Here is an 11,423-nt window from a genome sequence, read left to right on the forward strand (position 1 = left end):
TGGTGGGCATAAAGAAACTAAAATGTCTTTATGAATCCTTTTAACCTTCCAAAAACCGAACTGTGGTGGTAAAATCTCTAAGTGGTCTCTTTTTAAGAAAATAAAAATCAAGACAATATTTATAGGATGTGCTATCCACACATCCCTTTATAGTTTTCTCACACTCCTTGTTAATTTTTACTTCTTCAATTCATTCAATCTGACGAAAAAAAATTAAAAGTGTAAAATAAACATAAAAAAAAATGTGTGAATTTCGCATCCTTATTTCCGCCTTCAATCTTACCTTGTTCTTTACTCAAACTGAGATCCTTTCCCGTTCTTTTTTGACTGCCTCAGTCCAAGATCCTCCTTTTCTTTCCTTAACATCACTAGAAAATCACAAGCTCTTGTTCCAATCTCTTTCTTTTCCATTAAAAATTAAAAAAAAAAAAAAAAGATTCCAAAATACACATAATATATATATATATATATATATAAATTCCACACTACTAAAAGACCAATTGGGATTAAACTTAGACCTTTAATTAACCTTTTTACAATAGACTAAATTCACGGTAAAACACCACAGCCAAAAGTTTACCAAAATATCCCATTCCCAAGTTACCATCTCCCAAATTTTACCCTCACGACTTATAAGTGAAAACCCTAGCTAGATCCCATGTCTATTGTGCCTCTCTGCAACAATGCTGAGGAGCCTCGACACGCCCAGTGTCCAAATGTCGTACTCCCTCTGGTTCCGGCACTCGAACTCCACAACTCCGCGCATAACAGTCTTGAGCCCAAAGTAACGTCGGTTCTCTCCGCCCTCAAGCAGGTGGCGGCCGGGCCAAGCCGGCATGTCCTTGATCACCTCCAGCACCACATCTGTAAATTCAAAAGCAGAAAAGCAAAATAATTCAAAGACAAACACTTTTGATCCCTTGCCACCGAAGTGCTTGTAGCTTTTGCAAATCCCCAGATGGAACGAACAAATAATTAGCCAAAGACAAAAGCAATCACTCACTCTTTTTCTTTTTTGTTATGGTCCCAGCAACGTGCCTGCTCTTCATCTTCAGCATAACCTGCACAAAAAGAAGCTCCAGAAAATTAAAGAGGGAAACAAAAAGAGAAAAGAGGGAGGGCTGATCCATTTCTTTCATCATTCGACTCTCTTTTGCTGTTTAACCTTTTATCCCATAAGTTCACATTCATGACCAAAAGCTCTATTGATGCCCTAATTATTGGCCCTACCCTAAAAGAAAAAGGAAACTAATCGGTAGACGTTGCGAGGAGCTTTACCTGACCCGTTCGATGGATGTAAACACAGACGATTTTCCAATGAAGATCACCTGGCATTCAGCACAACAAAGAAAAAGGAGATTTAGAATTAGATTTGACAACAAGAAATCATCAGACAAATGGATCAAGTACATTCAAATTTTGCGCCCGCCAACTTTGGTTATTCAGTAGTTTCAGCACAATTCAATAGTGAAAGTAATGTCGAAATAGATTTTTCCTGCTAAGACATAACCATTCTATAGTTCATCTACATTCACTCGAGATCAAAGAAACTTTTCCATCTACCAAGTTCCTTCCACGTAAACATTCTTACAAGTTACAACTCAATTTCCATCATGACACTAGATGATTGAAACAATTATAAAAGCAATAAATAGTAACGAATGAAACAAACTGAAATTCACCTTTGCGGGTGCGCTTGAGGAGCTCACAACCCTTAGCAAGCAATTCCTTACTGCAGATGCCGAGAAAATTCTCTTCAGGAACAAGTTCTCCACTGAAACTACTGTTGGAATTCCCGTTGCTGCCATTACCAGCTACTCCTGAGCCTTTCTCAACAGGAATAACTGCTGCTATATTCCACACTTCCTTCAACGCCCTCGCCTTTAGTGTCGCTGCACCGCGTAAGGCTGCAATCCCCCACCACAAACGTCAAGGGCATTAAAGTCCATAAGAAAAAAAATGAAAACACTTGCAATTATAACAAACAGAACCAAATTAAGGTTCTGTACCTGTTGCTGCTGCAGCAGTTAAGGTCATGATATCGCCAGCGGACCGGACATTCACGGCAGAGCTGACAACCGTAGCAAGGTGCTCCCGCTCAGCTCCCATGGCCTCAGCCGCCTCCACACACTGTGCAGCAACCAATGTGGCAGCAGAGGCCACAGCCATGTCAGTCTTCGCCATATGCTCATCTTTTCCCGATCCAGAAGAGGCAGCAGTGGCGGCAGCAGTAGCGGCAGCAATGGCGGCGATGGCAGAAGCCACCCCAGCAACAGAAACAGCAGCATGAAGCTGAGCATTCAGGGCTCTAGCCTCCTCTTTCTTCTTCTCCCTCCTGTCCTTAAGCCACCTGCCCACCGTCTTGCCACCGCCAGACACGGGGGCGCCGCTAGGAGTGGCGGCTCTGAATTGGGTGTTGTTGTGGTTGGTAGAGCGGCCGTACTGCATCAAATCAGAAGCTAATGTCAATTGTGATTTGAATTTTATGGGAAAGGTCTAAACCGTATGTAAATTCACTGAAATGTAAAACCACCCAAAAACAGAACTGATGGGTGCAGTGAGTAAATGGTAAAAAATAATCGCACACCCACTTCCTCTGCCAGTAGTGCAACTGTCGGGTTCATAAATTTTCAGAGACAAATTTTTGGTCACACCCACCGTGTGTGTTTTGTAACAACCAATTCACTCCTAGGGGACCAAAAGCAATCATCACCATGACCGTGGTTAGTTTTGTAATTAGAAAGAAATTCGAGCCTGTGTCTGCAAATGTCGAAATAATCACCAATCTAATTAATTTTGGCGAAGAACACTGCAAATACGCAGATTCACGAGATGGGTTTTCTGGATTAGACGAATCTGAGCGCTAAGCCAATAACTTTTTGCACTGGAAAGAGCGAGAGAACAAGGATTTGGTAATCGACTGGGTGGGATAATTAAAAGGGTCCTTGGTTACTGCGAAAGCTGTGGACTATGTTCGACCGGGTCAGAGTGAGCCAGACTCAGTAGTACTTGTGCTCTGTACTCCCGAATCAGACTTTTAGTACACTACCCATGTGGTTGGTGTCATATTCCGGCAACCGCGTACGGTGGTCGGCGGCGAAGATTACAAAAACCAAATAAAACAAAACAGAGTTTACAGACCTTAACATCGTCTTCGGTGGGGGAGACAGGTGGGCTGTCAGTTAAGGAACCGTTGAGAGGACCGCTGCTGTGGGAGAGCCTGCCGGAAGTTCGCGGAGACACCTCTTGCTGCGAAAAATAAATATAATAATTAATTAATTAAACAAATAAATAAAAAAAATTTGGGGTAGTTTCTATTTACAAGATGAAGAACTAAGTAGAAGAAGGACAAATGGAAGCTTGAAACTTAAAAGAAAATGGTCAAATTTCGAGACCAAAACAAGAAAATGGCAGATAAACCGACCAAACCAAATACAAACACAAAGGAAAGTGCCAAACAAAAACAGAGATACGAGAGAGCTAAAAAACAAGACCATAAGCAAAAGAAAAAAAAATCAAACTAAGACTAAAAATCCCAATCAATTTCTGGAAGAATCAAACAAGGTCAACCCAAGAGTTTTAAAAATCCCACAATTTGTCTACACATTGCCAGAGCTTAAATCTCTGCCAAGCTTACCGACTGTGACATGATACGCTCCATGACGAGCTGAGAGGTCTCGGAACAAGCAAAGGAAAATGGGTTGCCCGAAAATGTGGCGCTCTCGTCTAGCTCTCCGGCCAGGTCCTCTGGTATGGGACCGCTGCCGCCGCCATTGACGGCAGAGCTGAGGTTGAGGTTTGTGAGTTGGGTCTGGCCCTGGGGTGGGGCTAAAGCTTTGGAGACTTCGAGAGCCGACACGCTCCAAGAGCGGGAGAGGAACTCCATGGGCTCGCGAGGAGTTTCCGGTGGCCGGAACACGGCGGCCTGAACCGGGTCCATATGAGTTGGGGGAGTTTAGCGTGATAGGCACGTAGTTGCCAACGAACCGGTTCGGAAGAAAGGGAGTGGAATGTAAAGAGTGAGGTTCTTGAATGAATGGGAAAGTCGCCGGCTTTATAGAGAGAAAAACGCTCAAAGCAAGCGGCCGTATAGAGGATTGGGTTTTAGTACAATAAAAATAAAATAATAGAATATAAAATAATGAACAAGAGAACTTTTGTTAGCAAAACAAAAAATATATATTTAAAAAATGAGTATTTTTAATGTGAAAAATATAGATTTGGGAGAATTACGAGTGAGGATCCAAATAATATTCCAAAACAAGAAATATGTTGGGACTTGTATGTGAGTTGTAAATCTGACAAATGTACAACATCCAAAATTTATCTAAACTTTTGTGGTGAGAGTAAGAGGACACGAAACTTGTGTGGGTTACTAACAATGTCACAATCTTTGAGTTTTTAATAAAATAGATGCCAAGGGTAATCGAGTTTGTCATTCTCATCCAAGTCTCGAAATAAACCGGATTTATAAGGTGAGGTGTCGATTCCTTCTTGTTAAAATAAGTATTTTCACTCACCACATAAAAATAAATAAATAAAAAATAACCTATTAATTGGGTCCCTCGTCGCGGCGTGTTGACATCAGCCTTAGAAAAAGAGAAATAATAGTTTAAATGTTCTAACTCCACTTCAATTAATACTGAAGTTATTTGTTATAAAACCTCACACATGACGGATAATGTAGGTGGTAATTATTAAATTGGGGACAATATTTGTGTTGTTAGAGTGGGTCTTTGGCCTGCCTCTCTGATAATTCGACAACCACCATATTTATTAGTTCAAATTTTGAGATTTGTGTTTATGCACTACACAGATCTCGAAATTAAACTCATTTAAAAGTAATAAAAATATTTTATTTATTATATGTGTAGTTGGTACAATGTTGAGGTTTGGATTAGCCTACCATTTATCAATCGCAAAATACATTTTGTTTAAATTTCAACTGATCCAAAAACTTTATAAGGGAAGGTCAATCACACATCACTCTTTTTCCTTTGAGCTAACTTGCATTTTACATTTTACACTCTTGGTGTTTCAATTTACTACACTATAGCACTTTGAGGTTTTTAAATGATATCAATTTACACATTCTGTCAATTTGAACGTCTAATATTGTATGATTAGTACTTTTTATAACATGTCAACTCACAAACGGGTCCAACCCTTGTCGAGTCGTCAATTTAATGAATGACGGTCATACATATGGAAGGAAAAAATTGAGACAATTTCAAAATCTTATAGTGCAATATGACACGAGACCCATTTAAAAAATCACTCTGAACTTAGAGGGTGTGCACCCCGTCCCGAAACTATCGAAACGCATAGGTGAAATGACCATTTTACCCCTAGTTTGTTTTTATTATGTTTTTGGATGTTTTGTGTGGTGTTGGCCAAAGTTGGACCACACACACACATCCTATCTCTATCCCTCACCCTCTGTCACTTTCTCTCTCTCTCTGCCCCCGAGTCCTCTATTCTTCTTCTTCTTCTTCAAAACAAAAACGTACGGAAACCCACACAACCCTTCAAACCTGGACAGATCGAAGGAACCAAGGACACCATCGAGCTCGTGAGGCTGTGGGGAGCATTGTGGTACCATTTTCAGGTAGGAAAACCACCATTTTCACGTCGATTCGAGGTTTTCCGAATTGAGCACTATTCATGCAAACTTAATTTAGCTTGTTTTTGGACTTTTGAAGCTTGTAGTTGTGTTTGTGAGGTTCCCAGGAGCGTGGGAGTGCTTCGTTGAACAAATTTGGACGTCGGGAAAGCTTGGTTCGAAGTTGGCCGAGTTTTGGAAACTTGGACAGGTATATTCTCGTAGTTTTAGGCCTTAAAACTTGTAGGATCGTGTTCTACTAGTCCTAAGGGTTAAAATGGTGCAAAAATCTTGAAAAACGGTTGAAAAACGAGTGAGAAAACCTAAGTTGCAGGTTTTCCGGCGACGGCGAGGGGGAATGGCCGGAGAAGAAAGGGGAATATTCCGTTGAGTTTAACGGAATATTCCTAACGGACGTTGACGGCGTCAGTTAGGTTTAACGGAATATTCTGTTGGGTTAATGGAATATTCTTGACGGCGTCACTTGACGCCGTCAGTGTGCATGGCACGTGGCCGCGCGTGGGGGCGCGTGGGTCCGTGCCTGTCTTGGCGCGTGAGGGCGCGTGGGAAGTCCAAAAATTATTTAAAAAATATGGGTGTGATCGTGAGGTTGTGTAGATCACGTTGGTATATTCATTTGTCCATTTTGAGCAATGTATGAGAAGTTATTTTGAACGGACGGTTATGTGCTTTAAAGTTAACGTTTTTATAGTTAATTCGCATATAGGTGACACGTATTCCAAGGACGAGCGTGCACACTCGAGGCAGGGGGGCTACGACCCTTCCACATACCAGTGAGTGGGCTTTTGTTTTCCGTATATACCTATATACATGTTATTTCCCAGAATTAGTATAAATGCTTCGTTTTATGCCATTCTTTTTATATGATTGATGGTTATGCATGATTAGTGGCATATACGTTTAATTATATATTCGATTATGCATATGTCACATATATATTTGTTGGTGCTGTGGAGGCATAGGTAAGTGCCAGGTAAGCGTTGTTTAACATTTGCATTAAATAGTGATTCGAGGTGCTTAGAGAGCTCATAACCTGCACCCCCGGTGTTAGTGCTTCCGCCCAGAGTAGGGCACAGTCCTTCACGTGTTGTTCACCTCCCGCACCACACGCTCAGCTTGAATCCAAGTTAGGTGCACAGTCCTATCGTACAGACCACTATAGGTGGTTCCGACTCGTAGGTGACCAGCGATTATTCGCACAGCCTTCACGTGATCGTAGCACTAGAGCGTTCATATGTATTACACCCAGGCCTGTCGTACAGACCACTATAGGTGGTTCCGACTCGTGGGCAGGTTTAGTGATTTAGTTGAGATTTGAGCTCTAGATTCAGCCGTACAGGTCACTTAGGGGACTCCGGCTGCCAGTTTTTATGCTATTGATGTGAGTTATACCTGAGCACATGCATGATATTATAAGGTTTCGTGATGGCATACCCTTGAGCATGACTTGGCATATCTACGCATATGTGTTTATTTTCTGGGAAGTATACAGGTTTTACGGCGAGGGGTTAGAATGTATTTTATGAATTGGTTTTCAAAGAATTTGTTTTTGCCCACTCACGCTTTTGTTTTGCGCCCCTCCAGGTTCTAGTAGCTTAGCGGGTTGGTGGTTTTCCCGGAGGACGTCCCGGCATTCTGACAGACACTCACCTACGTAGGGTCACCTTCGGGTGCACTATTGTTGTATCGTTTCTTTTGGACTGCTGTAGGCTTAAAGCTCTGAATTCAGCGTCTTACTTTTACTAGCACATACTTTATCATATTATATTTGCTAGTTTTTAAATTATTCGTACTTTTATATTATTTCCTTTAGCTTCCGCACTGTGCACATGGCTACGTCACTTCCACGTGATGGCCAGCATGCCCTGATCTCGGTTGGGGTGTGTCAGTTTGGTATCAGAGCTTAGGTTTGGCAGTCCTGTGTCTTTTGTGAGTATTCTAATGGTTTTGGTGCCTTCTGTCAGAATTATGCCGCCTCGTCGGGAACCACGCCGTTCAGATGAGTCTAGTTTCCCCGATATCACTCAGCTGGGGGAAGCTATTGCTAGAGCATATTGAGAAGACTTTCCGAGTATTGAATAATCAGGGGAATCTTTCTGTGGAGAGATGGGTCGAGACGACTTCATGGTTTCTGGGTACGGAGTCTGCATCCTGGTGGGAGCAGGAGCTTCGTAGTTTGACTCCAGCCGAGAAGACGGACTGGAATGTTTTCATTAGGTTATTTAAGAGGAGATTTGTGCCCCCAGAGTACATCGATCGCAAGAAACAGGAATTCACTGAGTTGAAACAGCGGAAGATGTCTGCGAACGAGTATTATCGGAAGTTTACCGACTTATCTCGCTACCACCCTGAGATTGCTAGTAATCCAGCGGAGATGCTTCGTCGTTTTCGCATCGGCACTAAGAAGAAATGGCGTTCGATGTCGACCTCCACTCATTGTAATACTTATCAGGAGTTCTACGAGGTTTTGCTGAGGGTTGAGGACTCTGAGAATATGACGAGCGAGAGTGATGACGATGAGAAGAATGGTAACCAGAAGAAAGATGTCAAGGGTAAAGGTCAGGCATCGCTCGGGCCTCGTCAGACTCAAAACTCCGAGAGGGGTGGTAATAGCTCTAGCTCTTCTAGTGGTGGTTTCAGTGCCACTGGTCAGGGACGAGGAGGTAGATTTACTGGTGGCGCTCGAGGCCAGAGACAAGGGGACGGTGGTCGAGGTAGGGCCCCACTTTGCCGAAGGTGTAACAATCGGCACACTGGCGAGTGTAGGCGGGGCAGTAGTGGTTGTTTCACTTGCGGGCAAATGGGGCATCGAGCCGCGCAATGTCCCCAGAGTCAGCAGCAGAGACCGCAACAGACTTTTCTGCCACCACCTGCCCCTATTCAGCAGATTCAAGGTCCTAGTGGTTATGGACAGGTCGGTCGGGGTGGTGCCTACCACTACCAGGGTGATGCTGTTCCCTATGCCCCGGGACAGCATCAGTATCCTCAGGACCCCTACTCCCAGGGTGGTTACCCTAAGTATTCGGGCGGCTATATGCCGTATCCTCCAGCTCCAGCCGATGGTTCTCAATGGTATCAGTGAGGACAGTTTCAGTCAGGAGAGATTGCTACTAGCAATGTAGGGTCTTCGAGACAGACCGGTCAGCCCAGTCAGGGGCGTGGTACGCAGGGTCGTGGTGCTCAGGCGAGTAGAGGTCGTGGCGGACGGCAGCAGGGCCAGGGGCGTATTCACAACATTTCTCTGCAGGATGCTCAGAACAACCCGGATCTGATTATGGGTACGTTAAATATTCTTGGTTATTTTGCTAGAGTCTTAATTGATTGTGGAGCTACACATTCTGTGATTTCTCATACATTTGCTCAAGTGACGCAACCTCGCCCTACACCTCTAGGGTTCGATTTAGAGTTCGCTATGCCTAGAGGGGAGAGATGTATTGTAGATCGTGTGTACCCAGGGCGTCCAGTGATAGTTGAGGGTGTGGTTATGCCAGCTGATCTTATCCCGTTAGATATTGTTGATTTCGATGTGATTTTGGGCCCGGATTGGTTGCACCCCAATCGTGCCAATATTGATTGTTACGGGAAAATAGTTACATTTCGTCGTCCTGGACTACCCGTGGTTACCTTTGTTGGTGAGCAGAGTGGGGTGAGACATGGTGTTATTTCGGCGTTACGAGCGAAAAAGTTGTTGACTAAGGGTTGTCAGGGGTGCTTAGCCCATGTGGTGTTGGATGAGGCTCCTCCTTGTAGTGTTGAGGATGTGAGGGTGGTCCGACACTTTCCAGATATATTTCCCGAGGATTTGCCTGGGTTACCACCAGATCGAGATTTGGAGTTCACTATCGAGTTGCTTCCAGGTACTAATCCTATTTCTTTGACCCCTTATCGTATGGCACCTGCTGAATTAAAGGAATTGAAGGTGCAGCTGCAGGAATTAGTGGATAAGGGTTTTATTCAGCCTAGTACTTCGCCTTGGGGCGCTCCAGTATTATTTATGAGGAAGAAAGACGGAACTTTGAGGCTGTGTATCGATTACAGGCAATTGAATCGGGTGACGATTAAAAACCGTTATCCGTTGCCACGTATCGATGATTTGTTCGATCAGCTTAAAGGTGCTTGTGTGCTCTCTAAGATTGATTTGAGGTCTGGGTACTATCAGCTGAAGATTAATCTGGATGACGTTCCTAAGACGGCGTTCAAGACTCGTTATGGTCATTACGAGTTTCTGGTTATGCCATTTGGGTTGACGAATACACCAGCAGCTTTTATGGATTTAATGAATCAGCTGTTCCAGCCTTACTTGGATAGGTTCGTCATTGTTTTTATCGATGATATTCTGGTGTATTCTAAGTCGAAGGCGGAGCATGTTCGACATCTTACTTTGGTGCTGAAAAGGTTGAGGGAACATTAATTATATGCTAAGTTTAGCAAGTGCCAGTTTTGGCTAAACCAAGTAGCGTTTCTGGGGCACGTTATTTCTGCTCAGGGTATTCTGGTTGACCCTCAGAAGGTTGCGGCGGTGGAGAATTGGGAGCAACCGCGAACCGTCACCGAGGTGAGGAGTTTCCTTGGTTTGGCGGGGTATTATCGGAGATTTGTTAAGGATTTCTCGGTGATTGCCTTACCATTGACGAGACTAACGAGGAAAGATGTTAAATTTGAGTGGGATGATAGGTGTGAACAGAGTTTCCAGCAGTTGAAGCATTGTCTCACTCAAGCACCTGTTCTGGCACTCCCGGACGATAGTGGTGATTTCGAGGTTTATAGCGATGCTTCCTTGAATGGTCTGGGATGTGTGTTGATGCAGCATGGTAGGGTGATTGCTTATGCTTCGCGTCAGTTAAAACCCCATGAGTTGAATTACCCTACTCATGATTTGGAGTTGGCTGCTATCATTTTTGCGTTGAAGTTGTGGAGACATTACCTTTACGGCGAGAAATGTAGGATCTTTACTGATTATAAGAGTCTCCAATATCTTTTTACTCAGAAGGAACTTAATCTTCGTCAGCGGAGGTGGATGGAGTTGCTCAGCGATTACGACTGCACGATTGATCATCACCCGGGTCGTGCGAATATAGTTGCTGATGCACTTAGTCGGAAGTCTCAGGGCCGCATTAATGCGTTATATGCAAGCCGTATTCCTCTTTTGGCGGACTTGCGTGCTACGGGAGTGAGGTTAGAAGCGGAAGATCGAGATGTAGCTTTACTTGCTAATTTTCAAGTTAGGCCCATCTTAGTTGATCGGGTGCTTGCAGCCCAAGCAACTGATGAGCAGACTCAAGAATTAATCCAAGCTCGAGGACAAGGAAGGAGGAGAGACCTCAGGGTACGTGAATCGGATGGCATGTTGATGCAAGAGGGAAGAATGTTCGTGCCAAATGATGTGGTTTTGAAAAAGGAAATTCTTGATGAAGCACATATCTCGGCTTACGCCATGCATCCGGGGGCTACTAAAATGTATCATACCATTCGACCATTTTATTATTGGCCGGGTATGAAGAGGGAGATAGCCGAGTATATGAGTAGATGTGCCATTTGTCAACAGGTTAAGGTAGAGAGGAAGAAGCCGTTTGGGTTGTTGCAGCCGCTTCCCGTTCCCGAGTGGAAATGGGAAAATATCACCATGGATTTTGTGTACAAGCTCCCACGTACACATAACGGTTTTGACGGCATTTGGGTAATTGTTGATCGACTCACTAAGTCCGCACATTTTATTCCCGTGAGAGAGAAGTATTGTTTGAGTCGTTTAGCAGAGTTGTTCATCTCGAAGGTAGTGAAGTACCATGGTGTCCCGGTGAGT

At 43.8% G+C, this 11,423-nt stretch overlaps 1 protein-coding gene across 1 annotated transcript; it reads right to left on the reverse strand.

Annotated features, from left to right (window-relative positions):
* Positions 1 to 445: 445 nt before the first annotated feature.
* On the reverse strand, positions 446 to 4,095 carry LOC103961146 (VAN3-binding protein). The gene is made up of 7 exons (XM_009373675.3): positions 3,638 to 4,095; positions 3,142 to 3,249; positions 2,010 to 2,442; positions 1,683 to 1,907; positions 1,279 to 1,328; positions 1,004 to 1,061; positions 446 to 864 (listed from the first exon to the last, which is right to left on the reverse strand). The coding sequence occupies exons 1-7, from the start codon at positions 3,938 to 3,940 to the stop codon at positions 650 to 652; spliced, it is 1,392 nt and encodes a 463-aa protein (XP_009371950.1). The 5' UTR covers positions 3,941 to 4,095; the 3' UTR covers positions 446 to 649.
* Positions 4,096 to 11,423: the final 7,328 nt, after the last annotated feature.

Source organism: the organism of the source record quoted next, unplaced genomic scaffold (genome assembly GCF_019419815.1).
Source record: "Pyrus x bretschneideri cultivar Hongxiangsu unplaced genomic scaffold, Pyrus_bretschneideri_v1 Contig21, whole genome shotgun sequence".
Classification (NCBI taxonomy): Eukaryota; Viridiplantae; Streptophyta; class Magnoliopsida; order Rosales; family Rosaceae; genus Pyrus; species Pyrus x bretschneideri.

What these genes read in the sequence shown, in the direction of transcription:
- LOC103961146 (XM_009373675.3), bottom strand. Translation starts at nt 3,940, where the DNA reads ATGGACCCGGTTCAGGCCGCCGTGTTCCGGCCACCGGAAACTCCTCGC. An exon ending in AGCGTATCATGTCACAGTCG is followed by an intron (nt 3,250 to 3,637) that starts GTAAGCTTGGCA and finishes TATTTTTCGCAG; the next exon opens with CAAGAGGTGTCTCCGCGAAC. An exon ending in CCACCGAAGACGATGTTAAG is followed by an intron (nt 2,443 to 3,141) that starts GTCTGTAAACTC and finishes GATTTGATGCAG; the next exon opens with TACGGCCGCTCTACCAACCA.